At 42.7% G+C, this 23616-nt stretch overlaps 2 protein-coding genes across 2 annotated transcripts in view; one reads left to right on the top strand and one right to left on the bottom strand.

Moving 5' to 3' along the window:
• Nucleotides 1-23616, bottom strand: part of cacna2d4a (calcium channel, voltage-dependent, alpha 2/delta subunit 4a) — a 101477-nt gene that overhangs the window by 20649 nt on the left and 57212 nt on the right. The window lies entirely within an intron of this gene.
• Nucleotides 21588-23616, top strand: part of lrtm2a (leucine rich repeat transmembrane protein 2a) — a 19360-nt gene continuing 17331 nt past the window's right edge. Inside the window, exon 1 of the mRNA XM_071910259.1 lies at nt 21588-21660. Within this exon, the coding sequence (XP_071766360.1) occupies nt 21588-21660 (73 nt within the window). The remainder of the gene's footprint in view (nt 21661-23616) is intronic.

Raw genomic sequence — 23616 nt, 5'->3', positions numbered from 1 at the left:
TACAAGAACATGCGTGACCTTGCATGCAAGCATGTGTGTATGTGTGACTGTGCAAGTGTGTGTGTGTGTGTGGTTGCAAACTTGCGTGCATGCACATGTGCTTGAAACTGTGCATGTATGTGTGTGTATGTGCGCGTGCTACAAGCTTGAATGCATTTGTGTCTGTGTGTGTGCGTGTGTGTGTGTGTGTGCGTATGTGTGTGTTACAGCCACTCAGTCTGAGTTGCAATTAGTGCAAGCTGCCAATCACAGTGGAGTGGAGCTTCCAACAGGAAATGAATTAATGAAGAAATAAATAAAAAATTAAAGCAACCGAGAGCCAGAGTTAATTGGTTATTACACTAACGAGATAGAGGGATGAGAGAGAGAGGGATGCAAGCAGCGAACAAAGGAGAGAAAGACAGAATGAGGGAGACAGAGAGGTGAAACAAAGGTGGACAGACTGCAAACAGAGAGAGAGACAGACAGGCAGAAAGCCTCAGTCTCTCTGCAGTCTTTACATAACCCAAACAGTACAGATGTTGTCTCATCAGTTTCTGCCCTATATGCATATTCACACCTCGTATGTATTATAAAGAAAGACAGGCAGTCTGAAAGACAGAAAGGCAGGAAGAGAGAGACAGAAGGAAACAAAGGAAAACAGACAGGGAGACATGAACAGAAACAGAGAGACAGACAGAGAAGGAGATAAATAATGAGAGAGAGAGAGAGAGAGAGAGAGAGAGAGAGAGAGAGAGAGAGAGAGAGAGAGAGAGAGAGAGAGAGATACATTCTGGTCACGGTACTGTTGTTTTCCAGCCTGGTCTTTCAGAAAACATCTAAGCAACTTGGTAAAATAAGGCACTGCCTACTAATGTGACCCTTTGTGCGAACACACACACACACACACACACACGCACACACAGACAATAGCAGAGAGAGATAGAGAGACACACAGAGCGAGAGAGAGAGAAAGAGCAAGAGTGTGAGAGGGATGGGGAGATAAAGATAGAGAGAGCGAGATAGAGATAGAGCGACATAGAGAGAAAGAAAGACAGAGTGAGGTGAATAGCTTGCTGGCCTTTTGCTAAATGGAGCAGTGAGAGTGTCAAGTGTCTGACAGAGTGTGAACGGAGAGAGAGGGGAAAGAGAGGGAGAAGGAGAGATGGAGGGGATAAGGAATGAGGGGGGAAGGAGAAGAGAGAGGAAGGAGGGAGTGATATAGAGGAGGAGAAAGGAAGGGAGGGAAGGAAGTGAAGAGAGAAGGAGGGAGAGAGTCTGGTAAGAAGGAGGCGAAGGAAGAGAGAGAGGAAGGAAGCAAGGAGGGAGGGAGGAGGAAGGGAAAGAGAGAAGGGTACTTTGAAGGGGAAAGGGCGGTAAGAAGGGAAGGAGGAAGGGAGTGAGGGAGTGAAGGAGGAAAAAAGAAAGTCAGATTTAGAAAGGGAGACAGGTGAAAATAGCAGTGGAACACTGAAAAGGTCAAGGGCAACAATAAATGTCATCCACAAAACGTATAGTCATGGAATCATAGTCATGTAATAATCTATAGTAATATGTGTATATATAATGTATAATAGTAATAGTAAGAAAAAAACAATGACATAAAAGCTAGTCTCTAAAAGTGCAGTATGTATGTATGTATGCATCTATCTATCCATCTATCTATCATCTATGTATCCATCTATCTATCTATCTATCTATCTATCTATCTATCTATCTATCTATCTATCTATATCATGCTTTCACTTCAGCTTGGAACTCTCTGAACGTGAATATCATAACACATTCAGAGGGTCATTCAGATCTTATGTTGTTTTTTTACTCAGTTGAAAGAGAGACTGTTGACTGTGCATTTCTATAAATGTGCGCCTGCGTGTGTTCACACATTTTTCTCGACACGTGTGTGTGTGTGTGTGTGTGTGTGTGTGTGTGTTGTGCTGAGATGGCATAGGAGGTCAGTCTCTGCTAAATGACCAGTGAACAGAGCTGGTGTTGACGGTTCCCTTAGCAAGACCCTGGAGCCCAGGCTAAATATATAGGCACACACACACACTCTCTCTCGCACACACACATACACGCACATACACAGAGGGAGAGAGTCAATAAATTAGACTGGCACAATGGCTGATTCTCTGGACACACAGGGAGGACATTGAGAATAAGGCCACTAGTGAGGAGGTCATTACATTCCTCTCTCTCTTTCACTCTCTTTCTTTCGCTCTCTCTCTCTCTCTTTCGCTCTCTCTCTCTCTCTCTCTTCCTTTATCTATCCATTTCCAAAAGGAGGCAAGGAGAGAGAGAGAGAGAGAGAGAGAGAGACTTAGGACTTTAAGGGAGAAAGAAAGGGAGGGTGTGAAGGAAGGATGGGACACACCAACACACACACATACACACACACCCACCCACAAGAAAGACCAAAGAAGGAAAGGGATTTGGGGTGCAGGAACGACACACACACACACACACACACACACACACACACACACAGAAAGAAAGGTCATTAAAAGAACACAGGCATTGTACAATGTAATCAAAGGAACAGATTAATTGATGTAATGGAGTCAGGTGGCACCAGTGGAGAGAGAGAGAGAGAGAGGGAGAGAGAGAATGATGGAGGGATGAAGAGAGACAAGAGGGAGGAGAGGAAAAGGGTAAGACGAAGGGCAGAGGGGATAAAAAGGATGAATTGATTTTTAATAACGTTATGAGTCGGAAACCCTTTTCATTTCAACCAACCGTGGCTATTAATAATAGAGAGAGCAAGATCAAATGGGTGTGTGTGTGTGTGTGTGTGTGTGTGTGCACGCGCGTGGGCGTGTGTGCATGCAGCCTTTTGCATATGTGTGTGTTTGTGTATGTGAATGTGCTATTACATGTGCGTTTGTAAGAGAGAGAGGCAGAGAGAAGAGACTGAAAGCAAGAAAGTGTGTGTGTGCATGCTTGTACATGTGTGTGTAATAGTATAAGCACTGGCCACTGGTTTTAAAGGAAAACTCTACCCTCTTATACTGTTATATATTGTCAATCTGTGATGGTCGATGCTTTCCAGGAGTTATTATGAGATGGAGTGAACTTTCAGTATGTATGCACTTTCCCTCAACCTGCTTCATCTACTACTTAAGTTAGTGATTTCCTACATTTCCCAGAATGCCTTTCGACAGCCCCCAGAGAACAGGCGTGAACTTGTTGCATTTCAGCTGTGGGTTATACTGTATGTGTAAAAGGAGAGTGATAGCGATAGAGTGAGAGTCGCGCCCTTTACTCAAAGTGCAGCATGTCTTGTGGCTGCATTGCATTCTGGTCTATTGAGGCTGCTGGCTCAAACTGGTCTCTCTGCTTCTTATACGATGGATTTCTCCCTGTTTGATTGTTGAATATTGGTGAAAAATAGCAGCTCTAGAAAGAAGCCCTTGCTCTTTGATTCAGAGGGACAGATACCAATACCGTTTATGTTTTAGATAGATGAAAAGTTTTTTGCTATCAAGCTTCATTGCAGTTAAGCTGGAAATATGTGTCACATTGTCTACCTTTGACCAGTTATAAAAATACACTGCAAACAAAAACATTTACCCAGAAATGCAAGATACATCACCAAAAGCCCATTTTTAATAGTATTAAAGTGTTTTTCTTTAATCTTTTTCCTGTGAGCAGAGTCTGAACTGGGGATAAAAGGCTGTGTGTTTTTGTGTGTGTGTGTGTGTGTGTGTGCGTGTGTTTATGTAAGTGATATTATCACTGGTCATTGATTTAAAAAACTGTACTCTCTGTTGACGTCAGTCTTAAAAGTGTGTGTTGCATTTGAGCTGACTGTGGACAACAAGATTACTGTTTATATCAGCAAATGTCAAATACTTGTCATCTCTCTCTCTCTCTCTCTCTCTCTCTCTCTCTCTGTAATTGGCTTTCTCTCACACACACAGTGATGCACACCCAGACACATACACGCCGACAAACATACACATTAACACAAAGACACCAACACACACACACACACACACACGGATGCATAGTTTATATTTAGAAATGCCAAACTTGTCATTGCTTTCTCTGTCTCTGTCTCTCTCTCACACAAACACACAAGATTATAGTTTATATCTAGAAATGTCAAACATTCATCTGTGATAAAACAAATAGCAGAGGGAACGGGGTGAGAGTTAGGTCACAACATTAATCTCCATTAGGCTTTCTCTTTCTCTTAATCCCTTGCACTCTGAGTTCCCCCTTAAATTTCCACTTAAAGAGTAACTAAACCCCAAACCCAAATCTGTGTAAAGCCTGTCACCACCTGTTGTACTCTATAATGGGTGGCATCACCTGGCACCAAAGATCAGCCAATATGTCAATTTCAGTCACATGCTTTGTTTGGGTTTTGGGTTTAGGTAGAATAGAAAAAAACATTTTTCCATAATGTACGACAGTGTCACTTACATATTCTGTATCTGACATTTTTTTGGCTGCACCATTAAATCAAATGGAAAAAATCTCGATGTCTGGTGCACCATTTTATACACATTTCCCTGTAATGCAGCATGATATATTTGGTATCTTTGGAAACCTTGGGATCTTGACTAGAATTTATAATAAAGTTATATGGGTTTGAACAAAGCTTGGTGGCCAAACATGCGTTTGTATTGATGGTCCCGCCGGCGGGACATGCAGGGTGGATAGTTGCTAGCTGGGGTTGGGGGCTCTTGGGGCCGAGGGTCAGCGCAGCAACGACGCTCACTGCATAGTCGCGTAGTCTGAAAATCCTCCTGACCACATGGCAAGCATTTTCTCTGAACTACCCTAGTCTGTCCCAGTCTTTATTCTTTGTCTATCTTATTCTCACCATTTCCCCCTCATCTCTCTCTCTCTCTCTCCCCTCTTTAATACTTGACTGTTTGACCCCGTGAAAACCAAATCTCTCCACTGTTCAAATCTTAATCTTACCATCAATGTTTTCAAAGGTCTCTGCATCTGTCATCAATACGTCATCCATCTTAATCTACATCTTGCTTCACTTTTTATTATTCCTGTTCCTTGCTCTGCTATTTTTGGGGGTTTAGGTTTAGCTTATTTGCACAAATGATTGCTATTAATAATTAACTGGAAAAAGAGACAAGGAAAGAAATACAAATTGTGCAGGTGAGACAAAGAAATCCCATAAGGCTTTTAAAATGGCAAATACGAGTGTTGAAATAGAAAGAGAACAAAATCAAGATGACACAAATAGCATTAAAGCTCAACATGGAAAAAAATGGTACAAAACCAAAAAAAAAAAATAATAACGCTCTAGGTAAGGAAAATAAAATTGCTCAGATGCAGATAATGATATCATAAGTGTATTATTTAATTGCTTTGTTGTTGATAAATGAATATTACAGGAACACAAAGATGTTTAGCTCACTGTACTGTCACTGACACTGTTCTTCTGATTCTTGCATTCCCTGCTGTTGGCTGTGGATAACTAGAGTTGCTCTTACAGTATCTGTAATATCGGAACTGGTGCCGATCCAGCTCCCAAGAATCGCCAAACGAAGCTGTCCCAATACTATACTTTAATGAGCTGCGCTTTGGTGCAATAAAACACTTTTTGGGTGGGAGGAAAAGTGTCTGCAGTGTGGCAGAGTGCCAGCTGTGTCACACTAAAGTGTCTGGCAGTGTGGAGAGTGGAGGAGAGGCGCAGCAGCTCCTTCAGGCCGGCCAGAGACAGTTCGAACAATACAGGAATTGAGGCGATGCTTCCTTCAAAATAAAAGCATTTGTCACTGTCACTTTTGGAAAAAAAATGATTAAGTAATGTTTCATAATTTCATCAAATGAAGCACTTGTTCCTGTAATAATAGCAATTCTAGGGGACATTAATGGATGCTAATTGAGTGGGACTCGGATTGGTACTTGTATCGGCCAATCTATTTAATAAAGTACTTACTGGTGATCCAGGGATTGAAGCGTATTCTACTGTTGCACTCATTGTAAGTCACTTTAAATAGGGGTGTCTGCTAATTGCCTAAAATGTCGGCCTAAATGTAAATGTCATCCCATGTATTTTTGAAATGATGCAATGGAGTTTTAAGTTCCTAAAGCCTGAGGGACATGAAACTCACTCAGGACAGACAGAAACATGCAACCTTTCAACTCAAATAAGAACAACACCAAAATTACAGTTAGGCCTGTGTGTTTTCCCCACAGCAGCAGTGCTATGTTCACCCAGGCCCCAGTAGAGCCCATCGCCTCCTGATGGAGAGTTCAGTAAACTGACGTTGCCAGGCAACAAATACAGTTCCAGCCAGTAAGAGGAGTTTTGGCAAATTCTGGTCGACTCCTGAGAGAAACAAAGTTCAGAAACACTTGATTATAATGTTCAGCTTGAATAGAAAGCCTTGAAGTCTGAATGTGCGTGAACACACGCCCACACACGCCCACACACACGTGCGCACACACAGGTACAAATGCAGACACATTCGCACAAACACACACGCAACCACACACTCACAAAACCATTCACAAACACTCACTCCTCGTATGCACATGTGCACAGAAACACAGACCCACACTCACACAGGAATGTACACATGCAGACACAAATGAACGCACACACACACACAGAAACACACACGTGCGCACACACACATTTTGTGTCACTGTATGTTAGGACATCCTATTTACGTTCATTCATTAAATTATCATTAACCAGTAAATAATTAACCCTGAAATTACACTTATCAAACTGAAGACTGACAATGTGAAGTTTTCCTCTTTTTCTGCAACAAGTTTGAAGACATTTGGCCCTCACAAAGGTAAAGATACAAGAACACACACACACACACACACACACACACCTCTGTGCTGAAGCTGACTAACCTCAGAGGAGTCGCCAGAGGCTGCACTGACATCACGTTACCAAAGCAACAGGCAGAGGGCTGGGATTGGTCGAAAGGATGATGACTCAACCTCCCTCCCTCGTCCTCCTCCTCCTCTCCATCCTCTTTCTCTCTCTCTCTCTTCTCCTCCTCTGTCTCCCACCTCCCTCTCTCTCTCTCTCTCTCTCTCTTTATCTCTGTCTCTCTCTCTGTCACTGTCTCTCACTCTCTTATACACACACACACACAACAACTTTTGAACGTCACAGATGTCGACAGAGACAGACACACACAAACACACGTGCAAAGCCACATGATATTTTTATAATTAAAACAGTGGAGATGGTGGGGCATGTTGGCCTGGACTAATTAGCTTTGAATTATACACTCTGGACACAGACACAGACACAGACACAGACACACAAACAAACACACACACACACACACACACACACACACACACACAAACATTTGAATCAGGGTGCACCTGAATCCTAATTCGTGTTTAGTAATTTGACAAGCAGGTACTGTGTTCCCTGTGCAGCAACCAACAAATACTAAATTATAAAATAAAAATAAAAAACACTCAATAGCAACATAGAATCCAAGGCATCGGCACCAAGTAGACTCTACTCTGTCTGCCTCTCTGTTTATATATATTGCATCACACTGGTCATTGGATTTCTTACTCTCAAGCTGGACCTGTGATCCAGTAGATGATGGACGTTCAGCTGTTTTGAAGGTGAGAGAACAGTCGTGAGACGATGTAAAATGGGTGGCCTATTTCTTTAATTGGAAATAAACGTGGTTGGTAATGTGAAGTGTGTGTGTGGACCCTCTAAGTCAGCAGACCCTACCTTAAGTTAACCTAGTTTCAGAGCCTGGAGCAGGCCTGTTGGAGGCACGCTCACTAAATCATTCATAGGGGGAGAGACAGGGAGAAACATGCTCCTGTGTGAGTGTGTGTGTGTGTGTGTGTGAGTTGAGTGAATGCAAACTGCAATGCTTTTTTCTGTTCTTAATGTTAGTTTACATGGCAGTTCATGCTCATAACGGGGCTATTTTGTCACACATGAAAACAGAATTAAAATGGCAACATTTTTGACACGAATTTGGTGTGAAACTCAATTACCTACTAAATCTTTTATAATGTGAAGAGAGAGAAACATGGTACTCTCTCTCTGTGTGTGTGTGTGTGTGTGTGTGTGTGTGATTGCGCCCTTTTCATTGCCTCACTAATCCAATTTTATGAATTGTAGAATTTAAGTATCTGAAATTTAAGGTGGAAGACCATCAAACAATAAATCTACCTGTAATAGCTCTCTCTCTCTCTCTCCTCTCCTTCATCCTCCTTTCTTTCTCTCTTCTCCATCTGTCCATCTCTCTTTTTACACCCTTCTACTTTTTCTTTCCCTCTCTCCTCCCTCTACTTCTTCTGTTTCTCCAGCTCTCTGTCAGAAGACAGATGGTGCTCGCCCACCACTTTTATCTCTCTTTCTCCTATCCCTCTTCTTCGTCTTCGTCTTTTCAACAACTTTATTTTGTCGTTGTCTAACACTCTCGCCCTCTCTTTCTCTTTTTGCTCTCTGTGAACCTGTTGGTCTCTCTTTATCTCTTCCTGTCTCACCCCTTCTCTGCCTTTCTTTGCTTCCTACCTCCCTCTTGTTTTCACTCTCTCCCTCTGTTTTCTCCTGTCCCTCTATCTCAGCCCCCCCCCCCCCCAATTCTCTCTCTCCCTCCTCTAGGAAATCCCTCTCTACCATCTGGCTGGCTGTGATGAATTCAGGGCCTTCCAGAGCAAATCAACTTGGCCAAATTAATGAGACTCTCTGAGGGGATAAACTTTGTATGAGTGTGAGTGTGTGTGTATGTGTGTGTGCGTGTGTGTGTGTGTGTGTGTGTGTGCACCTAAAAGACTTGGTAATCCGCCAACTGTACCACTTCATTTATTCGGTAGTGACAGATAGCGTGTTACAGAGAAATACAACAGACGGCTGGCTGCACACATTGAGTTTCTCAAACTATAGGTCAGGACCCAAGATGGGCCACGCCCATGGCTCCCTTGGGTCAGGACATGGTAACAGGTGTGTTTTAATGAGGGTGAGAGACTACATTCACTAGTTCACCTACAGCCACATTTTAAAAAACAAACAAGGAAATGAGGCAACTGTGGTCAACATCAGAGAGAGGTGAAGGTTCTATTTTTAACAGCATATAAATAGCAAAACCACACAAACAACTGATGGAGTTACGCATACAAAATACACAAATACATAATTCTCTACAGAAACAAAACTATACAGGCAGCACATTATTTTGAAGATATCATTGCTGATATCTTTTATTCAGGAAAAATAGGGAAGGGTTTGGAATTCGGTTCAGAGTTTGGAATTCGGTTATAGGCCAAAACGTAAAGTTTTTCTTACAGCGCCACCATCTGGCCGATTGGTGTAATTTTTTCTACCTGAGTAGCGGCTGACCATTCAAACGTATCTGCCAATTTTGGTTGCTGTGGGTCTTACAGTTTCTGAGCTCCAGATACTTTTACCAGAGAAAAATAATAATCGTAACAAATACAATAGTGTTTCTGCACTGCATGCTCGAAACACTAATAATAATAGTAATAATAATAATAATAATAATGAAAAACAAAGCTGAATAATTTTAGTCATTTCAACAAAATTAATTCAACATTCAATAGTACGTAAATAATTGGTGTACCTGGTAACAGGGAAATTATCTAATAATACAGTGAGTATTAATTAAAAAAATGTATTAAAGAAAAATGTACAATTACTTTTGAAACACCTGATACCATGAATGTATTATAATCATTATACTTCTCATTATACTGCTGATTATAATGTATGAATTGCATATGCTTAAAATACAGTTAAGATGCGCTTATGAGGCCTCAGAATATGCAGCAGGTAAAGTGAAACCTGGGATGTAATGTATAGCCAAACAACTTCATGACTGGCTGCTGATGGACGATGTTTCACTGTGCCAAGGCCGTTCAACTCTGCTCATAGTCTATGGCAGCCATCTTAGGTGCACTGAAATGGAAATATACTGCAGGAAAAATACTAAGAATTGTCCTTCCTGTCCCTTCTATTGTTGATCAGTGGAGTGACATTTTAAATCAGTCGACTTAAATCGCTTGAAAAATTGTGCTGTAGATGCATACTACCTTGCCAGGTTTAGAGAAGTGACTTAATATGATAGACTAGAAACTGTTCTATTTATTCCAATTCTGTAATAAATTTTAATCCGCTTTATTAATACGCTGCTTTTCAAAACGGTGCTTTAAAACCACAAAATGACTGTACAGTAAAGCCAGGGAGAAAAACAATAAAAATGACAGACATACAGTATATTACAGAAGAATAAAACAGGCAAAGGCAATGAGAATTAAAATTGGTTATTAAATAAAAGCCTCTCTGGAAAAATGTGCTTCAAGACGTGAATTAAAAGATGACGGATTTCTATGGAGCAAACCTCATTGACCACATTGACCAAAGGGCCATAAAACTGTCTGGTCAATATGAGGCTGATTCACCGATGATAGAAAGCGCTGATGAATGGGAACAGAGACACCAGTGACTGCTGGGATGGAACCAGGGGGATATACAACCTCTGTGTGTGATCCACGTGTGTGTGTATGTGTGTGTGTGTTGTGTGTGAAGATGGATAGTGCCTTGAAGCTTGCTCTATGCAGGAACTAGTGGTTGTAGCGCTAAACTTGGCTGGCCAGACCTGGTGTTAATACAAAGACTAGAGCCAATTCATCTTCAGTGACACTCACCCAATAGCACAGTAAATTACAGAGAGAGAGAGAGAGGGAGAGAGAGAGAGAGAGAGAGAGAGAGATGAGGGAAGAGAAAGACAGAAGGAGAGAAAGAATTGGTAGAAGAGAGAGAAGATAGATGAGAGAGAGAGATGGTGGAGGAATGAGAGAGAGAAAGAGGAGAGAACAACAAGGTGGATGAAGAGAAAAATGGATGAAAGAGAGAAGAAGAAAATGAGAACAAAAAGGAAAAATGTGCGCCCACCCACCCACAAGCACACAGAGCAACTTACAATAGGTGTGACAGAATAGGTTTAAATTCCAACACTGCGAGCAACCAACAGCGAGGAGTGCAAGGTTTAAAGCCACGACTCGTAGATAATCCATAAAAAAATATTCCTTCCGCCCTGGAACGATTATATATGATAGAGATGTGCTGGGTGAAGACATAATAGCCGGGGAGAAAAGGTAAAAAAATAAACTTTCTTGTTCCAAACCACTGCCAGTAATCATTTTTCATAACACGTATTTCCTGCATCATTGATGGAATAGAACTGCCCATAAAAGTCGCCTTGGCAGGAGGTGCTGGCACTAACAATGGATCCCGATGCCAGAAACCCTCTTTGCCAGACATATAAACAACCCTAAAAAGTGGACACATCACTTGGAAGATCGAATGAATCAAGCTCACCCCACGGTCTTATCTGGTGTTAAAAACCTCTTCCCTCTCAATCAGGGCACCTGGATTTTACAAGGACCTGACTGAGCAGATTGGGCTAGTCAAATCATTATTGCTTTCAGAATCAAACTTTTAGAAACTTGCTTTTTGAACTCATTTTTCTTTTTACCAAGTACAGATTTGCTTTATCTATCATTTTATTGTATAGATTATATTTTTTCATATTGCTTGTTTTCCTATTTTTATATTTTTACCTATTGCCATTTATTATGTTTATTTCTTGTGTATTATTTGGTTTCTTTGATGTAAAATATAACAGTTATGCAATCATGAATCAAAACAACGCTGTAAATGTAAATTAAATAGCTAACTCTGCTGTAAAACCAAATGAAATTCTGGTTTTATAGAGCAAATTATGAAGTTACATTACGGCTGAAATTCAGGATTCATCATTCCCAAACGCTGGGACTTCACTGGCACAGTAGGATGACCTAGCATTTAGAGAGTGTGTCCCGTAACCAGAAAATCGCAGGTTTGATCCCCAAGTGTCCTTGAGCCTGGCACTGAAACCTACCAGTTGCTCTGTGTCTGACCCCGCTCTCTGCCCCCTGCTCTGCGGAGGGCGGGCAGGCCAGAAGACTAATTGCCCCTTAGGGAAAACAGAAAATCAATAAACAAACGCACACGCAATACACACTACTGCTTCTGTCATCCAGGACAAAAAAAATAAACCTCTGCTCCGAAACGCCCTTCAACAATGATAGACAACAAAATAAAACTTTTATGTGGCCTTGGCGAGGCGCGTCGCACCTCCCCTGCTGTCCCAGTCATTGCAGCCAATCATCTTTCATAACTCGTATTCTGCCATTGAAGAGTTTGTCCTATAAAGCCAGAACTGGCAGGAGACATTGGCAGCTAAAATGGAGCTTTGTTTGCCAGGCAGTACAGTCAAGACCGATGAAGCCAGCACAGTGCCCACAGTTGGACAGGAAACCAAAGGACTTTTGTTCATGTTGCATTTGCGTGCGTCTGTCTGTATGTGTGTGTGTGTGTGTGTGTGTGTTCGGCAGCCAACCATACTAGTGTTTTAATGGGCCTGTGCAAAGCCCTGGAGCTGGCGACAGAGAGAGTGATGTGTGTATAAATTTAGGTTAGTATATATACGTGCTGCGGGCTAGTAAATGGACTATAAATACAGAGGCTGAAGGGTTAAGGTGACACTCCATTGATTTCCAAATGGGTATTCTCTTTTCCCTTGTTCCACAGAGGTCAGAGGTCAGGGTCAGTTACAAAACAGCAGCTCTGGGTTCAGTGTCTTGCTCAAGGACACTTCAGCAGTCTGATTGATGGACGGCCTCTTTAACAACTACGGCATCTTGTTGCCTGTGTTGGCAGTAAAAGTGAGGCAGGCTGACTAAAACGCTATAGGCTGTAGACACTATAAGAAGGCTAAACACTATAAGGAAACAGAATAAATAGCCTGCAAAAACACTCGGGTCATGAGTATTTCTCTTGATAATTCAGGTGCCCTAAGAAAGAGGAAAGAGCCGCTGGGCTGGTGAAATAGGGAAATTTGGTTCGATCCCTTATGGAAACAACTAGGCTCTCATTTAGGTACCGCCAACCGCGCCAAATGATTCACATACTCATTAACAGCACAATGTGTGTGTGTGTGTGTGTGTGTGTGTGTGGACTATGATTCAGTCCATATATGGGAAGTGGCCAAGTAATTATATGCTGTGTGCAAACAAACACACCATTCCCAACCCCCCCCACACATCATCTTCCTCCCCATCTTCCTCTTCTCTCTCACCCCCCTTTACTCTTCCTTTCTCCCTCTCTCTTTCTCTCTCTCTCTCCTTTGCTTTCCTGTCTTTCATTTCTTCCCTACTTTCTTCCAAAGCAAACATTTCTGCTCTCTCACAATGGCCTTTGCTACTAAAGATTTAGCACACACACACACACGCACAAATACATGCTCACATAAACTCACATACCATAAAACACACACACACACACGCACACACACAGACATACTATACGCACACACCAACTCATACACATGTACAAAGGCGTGCATACACAGACACACACACACACACAAAGCCAGCCGTTACGAGAGCCGCCACAGGGAATAGAATGAAAATGAAAGCCGAGCGAGGGAGACGTGAGGAGAAAAAAAAAAGAAAGAGAAAAAAGAAAAAAGCGAGGGAGGAGAAAAGCCCATGTGGCAGAGGGAGATTCTCATCTTCAGTGGAATCAGCTGATCCCTCCCTCCACTCCCTCCCTCCCTCCCTCCGCAGCTATCTCTCTTTCACTCATCTCTCTCTCTTTGTCTCTCCCCCTTCCCTCTCCCTCCATCCCTCCTCGTCCTCTCTCACCCTCCTCTGCCTCCTTCTCTCTCTCTCTCTCTGTATTTCTCCCTCCTACCTTTATCTTTTTTCAACCACCCTCTCCTTTATTTCTCTCTCCACCTCCCACTCTCTCTCTCTCTCTCTGGGTCTTTCTCACTCTATCTTTGCTCTCTCCTCCCTCTCTCTCTCTCCTACCTCTTCTTCTCTCAATCTCTCTCTCTCCTTTCACTCTTTCTATTATCACTCTCTCTCTTCCACCTCCCTCCTTTCTCTCTCACAGTGGGAGAGCTGCAGGCAGACAGAGGCAGCATACACTAATGTTACTATATTTGACAAGACTCTCTCTCTCTCTCTCTCTCTCACTCACTCACTCACACACACACACACACACACACACACACAAACACACATATTCTCCTGCCACATGCGCGACTGAACACACATACGGAAAAGAGGGGAGAGGAGGGGGGCACAAACACACACAGACACACCGGAAAGACAGCCCTCAAGAGTATATGCGCGGATACACACACACACACACACACACACACACACTGACAGCCTCTCTCTCTCTCTCTCTCTCTCCTCTACTTGCTGGCGCGTGCTGAGTGCAGGAATCACAAACATAGCGACACACAGAAGGGCTAGCGCGTGACGCCAGCAACCTAACGCCGCTGTCTCTCTCTCTCTCTCTCTCTCTCACACACACACACACTCGCTCTCTCTCTGTCTCTCTTTTTCACACACACTCACACCTCTCAGACACAAACACACACGCACACGGCAGCGCGCAAGCCAGCGACCAGGACAGCGCTGGACGTATCATTCATACAGGGAATAGATGAGAATGCTAGCCCACCTCGAAGAAAAGGATTAAATATCCCCATCCCTCTCTCCCTCTCTCTCTCTTTTCTAAGGACCTTATCCTCTCTTCCCTCCTCTTGTGTCTCTAAGCCTCTCTTCACCTCGTTTTTTTTTGCTACAATCCCTCGTTTTTCTACACAATCCCTCCTTCTCCACATTTCATTGGTGGGTTGGAGGGAAGCTGGAAGGATTGTCTCTATACAGAAAGAAGGATTATTCTTACATTATTCTTTTTTTTTTTACCCGGATCTTGAATGTATGGATTTTTTTTAACTGAAGGGGTGTCAGTTTTTCTTCGATGGTTTTTCCCGTGAGAGATTTTTGAGCTTTGCTTTTTATTTTGGATGTGTTTTTTTGGGGGGGGGATGGCTGAAGGCAGAAAGCTATAAGGCTGGTGCTCTCTAAGGTATTTGGTGAAAAGGTAAGTGTGTTTGTGTTGTTAGCTCTCTTTCCCTCACTCAAACACACACACACACACACGCTTCATTTCTACACAACTATTCCTCATCTTATTTTACAGCTGAAATAAAAGATGTATTATGACACAGATAAGAGAAAGTAGACTGGGGACAGAAGTAGACACAGCTTTACCTGCTTCACACACAAACAAGTGCATTAGACATGTGAGAGGAATTTTTGACTGTTTGGGGTGATTTATTGGCCAAAGGTGCCAGCTGGGAAAAGGTGGACATTGGAAACATCAGCTTTAACCTGTTTCCTGAATACACAAAATACACAACATGCGCATTCACAGGAATTTTTGGTTGTGGTTTGGGGGCAAAGCTTGCAGAGATGGGTATTGGGAGAAGGTGAGTGCATCAGTAGCTGCTGTATAGTTTATTCATACACAAGTATGCATGTATGAGTATTCCTTGTTTTATTTTAGAGCTACAATAATAAAGTAGTACACAAACACAGACAGCATTAAGGCATCTAAATGGACGCAAGTGAAAAATACCTTCAAAGAAATATATGCTGTAGAGACCCTTTATAACATGAAAATAACGTAATGTGTCCTGTAGGGCAGATAAATGATGCTTACGTTGATGCTATATACGTTATTTTGAATTTCTGATAAGGATATTGGGAGCTGATATCAATGTCACATCCAGTGGATTTCAAAATACATTGGGTTTTTTTCCTACAATATCCTACATGATTTGATTGTAAAAGAAAATAAAGCCTTGTGGTCTTGAATTTGGGAGATCAAGTATTGTCTTGTCTTAAGCCTCTTGATGCATAATCAATGGAGATCTGTGCTAGCTTAGCTAAGGCTAATATACCAGATGTAACGTCAATGGGGATCTTTGGTAGCATGGCCAACACTAATATACCAGATGTAACATCAGTGGGAATCTGTGCTAGCCTGACTAACAGATGTGGCTAACAAGCTAGCCTTCTGTTTTACCTCCATATACAATGGGCCAACATTTACTGCCCCACTGATAAGTTTGCCCCTTTTTCCTAATGGGTTTGAAAAAAAATCAAAATTTGTTTTGATACAGGTAGGCAACTCTTCATAAACTAACTAAGTTAGCTTCAAGGAAGCCAGAGTGGTCTGTTATAGCTTTGATGTGAATATTTATTGTAGCAATAATACTCGGTTGGTAGGCCTACGAGGCATAGTTTAGCTCAATGTCCTCAAGGGTATTATACATTTATACAATGGCTACCAATGAATGGATACTGCCAGAACATTTTTGTCAAAGTAAAGTTTATGCATTAGAATAAAATCCAGGAGAACACAACAGAGATCACTAACTAGCTCCCTGGTTAGCACAATAGTTGGCATGGCAACCAGTAAAGTCTGGTTAGTGACTCCAATCCAACAGCTTGTCTGAAACTTACCCATTGGATAATTTACAACAAAGATAATCAATTATAAGTGTGATTAGTCAGGGTGATATTATTTCTACACATAGTATAGCCAATCAACCTATGTGATATACCGGTACCTCTTCTATCTGACATTTGTGTTTTTGGACTAAAACCAACTTCTTTGTCAGCAATTTTCTCACATGAGCTTGTTTTTTGACTCTTGTAAAATCACCTTGGTAAAGGCGCACACATATGACTATTGCAGTCCTTTCCATTGGATACTTGTAGTGTTGGTGATTAAAGAACTTAAGCCTATTTTACTGTAGCACTCACTGTAAGCTAAATGCGAAAAATGTAAAATTCCATTTTGTTACACCAAGAGTACTTCACTTGTTCCTTAGTTTGTCCACACCGATTTAACAATTCTACTACGAGGACTATACTACTACTACTACTATTAGTAATTATAATAATCATAAATTGTATGTGCTTATATTGCTTTTCAAAACAGTGTTTTACAAACAATAAAACTATAAACTATAAAAGTGAATAATAATGTAGTAAACAATGAAATACCAGCCATACATGGCAAATTCCCGTCCCTACTGAAGGCAGTATTGCCCATCTCTATCACTTGAGCATGTTGCCCATGTATCCGGGGCTGTAGGACTCCTGGCCAGATTAGAATGGTCTTGGACTCAAATCTATTTTGATTCGGTCATGTTTTGGTCTCAGTGACTGCTAAATTCAATTGGTCTTAGCTTAAAATATCAGGTTTATTTAAAAACAATAACAATAGCTAAATCAAATGATCTCCTTCCAGTGTATTAGGCCGTCACACCAGCATATGACTGGCATGTGGCCTGTTATGCCATACAAGCTATGTGTGTGTTTGTATGGGAATGTGAGTGTATATGGCCATGTGCACATTCTTACAGTATGTGTGTGTGTGTGTGTGTGTGTGTGTGTCTACATGTATGCATGTGTTACTATATGTCTGTACATATTTTTGCACGTGTACCTGTCAGCACGTACATGGCGGTGTTTGTCACATTATGGGCACGTGCTTACATGCCTGTGTGTGTACATGTGTGTGTATGTGAGAATCTGTATTTGTGTGTGTATATGTATGTGTGCTGCCTTGCCCCAATCTCGCTCCTCTCCTGTGTAAGAAAGCGCTTAATAATTGATGCAGGGAGCTTGGCTGCCTCTCTCTGCCTTTGTTAGCAACCTGCTTTGTCACATACACACACACACACACGCACACACACACACACACACACAATAGCAGGTATGCTCTCAACCCCTTTGACTATATGACTCTAGATCTCTGTTCCCTTGTATATTGTGGTACAATTCTTCTTAAGGTTTTTTTTTTCTAATAACTTGACACTGATAAACTCCTTTAAGAGGGCTTGAAAGTAACACCAGCTAACAACCAAATGCTAGTGTGTGTGTGGTGTGTGTGTGTGTGTATGTGTGTGTCAAAAGAGAGTGAAGGGTAGAGCTGAGGGTGAGTGATGGGGGCTATATGTTTACAGCTGTGATGTCACTCATACAGGGACCACACACACACACACCTACATACAGTCACACACGCCTGCCTTCACACACAGATAGTTTGAAGTGTGCAGTTGGATTTCAATTTGATTAGAATTGCAGCCATATTGATTAAAAACTATTAGTAAAGCAAAGCAGGCCTGTCATAAAAAGATGAAATATCTTGAACAACAGGCTAAATTGGGCAAATCGGGCAACAATACACACACATACACGTGCACATACACACACACACACACACAGTCTTGCATGTGCAGAGTAAGTGTAGACAGGAGAGCGGTTGGAGGAATGAACAGAATGAAAAAGGAGGATGGAAAGAGGAGAAGAGAGAAGAGGCGACATGGAGGAGGAGCAGGAGAGACGAGAGTAGGAGGGGAGCTGTTACTTGATTCCCCAGCGTGCAGGCCACTTTGACACCCAAGTATTTACATCCGTGTGTGGGTGTGTGTGTGTGTGTGTGTATGTCCGTGTGTCCATCTGTGTGTGTGTGTGCATGTATGTTTACACCTCTCTGAGAGTGTGAGTACGTGTGTGTATGTGTGTACGTGTGTGTATTTTGGCTGTCCCTGTGTGCGGGTCAAATTGGTATTAAAAGCTTTCTGAGAATAGACTGACAGACAGACGTACCACACACCCACACACACACCCCCACCCACACACACCTACCCACACACACAACGCCTATGTAACAGTGATGGGAATTGATGGGCTGACACTAATATGTCAGAGGTGGCCTTCCACTACACCTCACAATACAACAGTTAATATCAGTACAGCTCACCAGCCTATAGCATCAATAAGTTATGCTTTTATTTCTTAAACAATAAACAGTCCTATAGTGCCACCAGTGCAATCCATTCTACCCAGCAAACTGAAAAAGGAGACCATGTAAGACTTGAAATTCAAAGCAGGGGTGGGGATTTTCCTAAATTCATTAAGTTCCTTCCATTTCTCTTCTGTGCTCCTGAATTTTTCAAAATCAAGCTCATGCGCTCCTTGAAAAACAACTAAAATTTCCCTGTAGAGCCTGGCTAATCTGACTTTAATCACATGCAGGAAATCCATCTGCAGAATATCCTTGGTACATGCCTCTGTTCCTTTGTCAAGGAGAGAGAGACACGGAGAAGGGAAGGAGGAGGGGGAGTAGGAGAGAGAGAGAGAGAGAGTGAGAGAGAGAGAGAGAGACTGGAAGAGAGAGAGAGAGGTACGACAGAGAAAGAATGACAGAAAGGGAGCATAAAAAGGAGACATAAAATGTAGAAAGAGGGAATATATTATATATTGAGAGGGAGGATAAAGAGAGAGGAGGGGAGTGAGGCCTGAGAGAGAGAGAGAGAGAGAGAGAGAGAGAGAGAGAGAGAGAGAGAGAGAGAGAGAGAGAGAGAGAGAGATTAGCTGTCTTGTATTTTGTTCAGTGTCTGGCAGGAACTAATAGCAATAATGATAACACAAATAGCACCACTAGGGCGCCCATACACAAACATACGCACACTAATCGCATGCACGCACACAATGCACTTGCACACACCTAAATACACACACACACACACACACACACACACACAAAGGGTGGTGGTGGAGGAGAATTTTAATGTTCTCCCTGTTTACCCACTGCACATGCTGTATCTTTACCTCCACTCCCCTTCTGGCATTTTCTGCCTCACCTATACATTTTCACTCATTTTCTACTCTCTTTACTCTCTCTTTCTCTGCATCTCCTTTCCTCACCTTCTCTCCTATCTCCTATCTCACCTCCTCCCCTTCTCCCTTCCACCTCTCCTCTCCTCTAGTTTCCACTGCCTCATATATTACCGGTGGTAAATAACTTGCTGACACTCTGGACAGATCACTGAGTGTTACTTTAGAAAGTGAGCGGCGTCTCTCCGTCTGTCTCTCCGTCTTGCTGCCTGTCTGTCTGCCTGTCTGTCTGCATGACTAGATGCATATAAAGTTGACCATCTATCTACCTGCCTGTCTGTATCTCCATCTGTATCCATCCATCATGTTTTCCTCCTTATCGCTCATCTTCCTCCTCCTGCTATGTAAGAGAGGTTCAGCTGCAAATAAACTGTACATAATCAGTACACATGCATGCACAACGCGTGCACACACACAGACACACACACACACACCTCCATTCAACTTGATGGCGAAATGAGCAGTGTAGGAAATGAGTATTCCCAACAAACATCATTATACAACAGCTAGCCACAGAACAACAGTCTAATCTGATTATATCTCAGACGCCGCTGATTGGATTTTGATGAAACTTGGGGAAATGATGCATCTCACTGCAGCACTCCAGTACTTTCAAAATTACACTGATTGGCCCAAGGAGTGTGTGGCAATTACAGGTCAAAACAAGGTGACATACTTGTTACTGATTGGCCATTGGGGGGCACATGATTCACGGGGGACGACATGTTCATTGTTGTCTTGTTTTACCTTAATTTACCCAGCAAAGTGATCCTGGGCTTGCATGCTTTTTTTTTGCAGCACCACCCTGCTTTGCATTCATAGAAAGCACACAATTGCACTTTGGAGGAAATGAGGCGTTGAGTGCCTTGCTCAAGGGCATTTTTGCGGTAACCGCTAAGCAAGGTTAGACTGTTTCTGCTATTGGGATTTTGGAAACCCTGGATTTAATCTTCGGTAATGATCGATAATGAAGAATCTTCTAAGTTGTGAGCCCTGTGCTTTCAATAAAAGAGATGAAACTTAATCGGTGGTGGATTGATTTAATAAAGGATAATAGATGTTTTACCAGACACACACACACACACACGCACACACACAGACAGTTAGTGTCTCCCCTCGTTCCTTCTTCTGTCTATCTCTTTCTCTTCCTCTTCATTCTCTGTTCTTCATTCTCTCCCTAATTTGTCTCTGCCTTCTCCAATTTTGCCTCTCTTTGTCTTTCTCTCCCTCCCCCTTCTCTCTCTCTCTCTGTCTCTCTCCCTCTCACTCTGTCTCTCCTTGTCTCTCTCTCTGTCTGTCTCAGTCTCTCTGCCAGACAGTAGCAGTAGGGGGTCTGTCTGTGGGAAAGGCAAACTGATTGTGTAAACTGCCAAAGACACACACATCTATTATTTATGCCTATGAAATACCAGGGGGCTATTTCTGATCTCTATGCACATGCACACACACACACACACGCACACACACACACACACACGCACACACACACAAACAAGCAAGAGTAGATGCAAGCACACGCATGCACATAAGCAGAGACAGAAACATATTTTAATGTGGGCAAGGAGCATGCACAAACATGTGCATGACACACACACACAGAGTCCTGCTGCTCTAGTCGTCATTGCTGTTTGCGTATACCTTTTTGTATGTGTGTGAATGAGTGTGTGCAGGCGTACACGATAACAAATTGGTGTGAAATAGTCTCAAAATGAGGATTTGCAGATGTGTGAATATGCATATAACGAATAGCGAATTGCTTCCTTTCGCTCTGTTTTTTCACTCTCACTTACACTTTACACTCTCTATCTATCTATCTATCTATCTGTCTATCTATCTATCTATCTCGTCAGCGTGTCTCACTCTTCTTTTCTCCTTCTCTCCTCAGGTGTTTCGCTGTAGCTCGGCCCTCTCGGTCACCGCCCTAGTGGAGGCTGCAGGCATGGCGGCCTGACGCCACCGTAGCCCCGCCCCTCTGACAGAGGAAGGCCGCAGAGCGCTGTGTCATGCCCCCCCACACCCACCCCCCCGGGGGCATCAGCCTGCCCCCACCCACCACCCACCACCCTGCCAGACCCGGTGAGTCGAGCACAGAGGCACTGAGGGGAGAGGAGAGGAGAGGAGAGGAGAGGAGAGGAGAAAAAATGACAATACATTTGCAATGAAATGAGATGATGTGGAGAAAAAGGAGATGAGAGTAAATGGCATGAGAAAAGCAAGCAGCAGTTGCCAGCAGAGCTTTATCAGGCTGCAGCGGCTAATCTGTTGCTACACAAAAAGAGATGAGAGGAAATAAAAGTGAGGTGAGAATGAAAACTGAGAACAGATGAGAGAAGATGACATGAGATGAGAAAAGATGAGAGAAGACGAGAGGAAACAGTGCTTCTGTGTCAGCTTCCTTAAAAATCCATAGTTACATAGCAGAATTATAGCAGTTCCATTATCCTATCTTTTACAATACTTTGTAACCTGGAGAGAACTCTGTTTCTACTCAACTCAGCTGAACTCTGTTCTATTATATTCTATTCCTAACTAAGCATAAAAGAAAGAACACTGTGTCTGTTTTGACAGCTGCTACTGTTAGCATGCCCAGCGTGCTCGAACACACACACACACACACACACACACACAGGATGAGGGCATAGAGCATGCTGTGGCCACGTGCCAAGTCCTCCAGTGAAATGCTGTATTACTGTATGTATTTACACAGCTAGCAGTCTGTAGACACACAGAGGAGAGGAGAGGGGAGAAAGACAAAGACGAGGGAGAGACCTATACTTTATGTATCTTAGTACATTTTTTTTCCTTTCATTCTTCTCTGCTCTCCACTTTCCTACCCCCATCTCTCTCTTCCTCTGCCACTTTCTCTCTCTATCTCATTTCCCTCTACCTTTTCCCTCTCACCTTCTTCTTCTTCTCTCACTCCCCCTTTCTCTTCCTCTTCCTCCCCGTCTCTTTCCTCTTCCTCTCTCTCTTTTTCAGCCTACCTCGCTCCTCCCTCTGTTTGCCTGTCTCTCTTACCCCCCACCCCTCTCTCTCTCTCTCTCTCTCTTTTACCACACACACACTCAGTCAAAACAGAAATCCGTCAGAAGTCGGGTGGCATAGCAACAGATACGACAGTGGTGTGTGTGTGTGTGTGTGTTGTGGATTAGACAGTGGAGTGGATGGGTTCCTGCTCTCGGAGGGATTCCAGACACTTCTTCAGCTAATAGGCAAACATGAGATGTCTCTCTCTCTCTCTCTCTCTGTACTGCTCTCTCTGCCACTCTCGCTATCTCTCTCTTTGTACCTATTTCTCTTTGTGTGTGTATCTTTCGCTCTTTTGTTACACATCTAATATGACACAAGCACACACACACACACACACACACACACACACACACTTCATTCTCTGTACAAAATGAATGGCTTTGAAAAGAGAGACCAAAAAAACGAGAGAGATCATTGTCTTCCTGCTGGAGTGGAACAGTATCTGGTGTTATTGTACCAGAGGTGTCTGGCTGAAACGCCCCCACCAACCGCTGTGTAACACCGAGGACACTAAATAACAGGGCAACACTATCTGTCAGAACCTCCATACACCCACACACTAACTCCAAGGAGACAGATATACCTCCCTCTGGTCCACTCGGCCTCCCACTGTCTCTGTCTGTCTATCTCATATGTCTTTCCTTCTCTCTCTCCATCTTTCCTCTCGTATTCAATTCAATTACGCTCTCTGCCTCTATTTCCCTCTGTCACTGTTCAATTCAATATTCTTTATTGGCATGAATGTTGCATTAACAGTATTGCCAAAGCGTTTTAGGAATTCATCAAAAATGTTCTCCGTCTGTCTCTAAATGTCTCTCTCTCTTGCAATTACTTTATTGACATGGCAGGAACAGTGACAATATTGCCAAAACAGTACATAAAAGGTCAGATTTCACTCTTTCTGTCTCTATCTTTCTATCTCTCTTTCTCAAATCTTAGAGACTCTCTGATCTCTGCTAATACTCCTCAAGCTGCCCACGCACTGCCATACACACTCGCACA

The sequence above is a fragment of the Centroberyx gerrardi genome, chromosome 24, assembly GCF_048128805.1.
Source record: "Centroberyx gerrardi isolate f3 chromosome 24, fCenGer3.hap1.cur.20231027, whole genome shotgun sequence".
Taxonomy (NCBI): Eukaryota; Metazoa; Chordata; class Actinopteri; order Beryciformes; family Berycidae; genus Centroberyx; species Centroberyx gerrardi.
The sequence above is the reverse complement of the archived record's forward strand: the minus strand, read 5'-3'. Positions and strand labels throughout refer to the sequence as shown.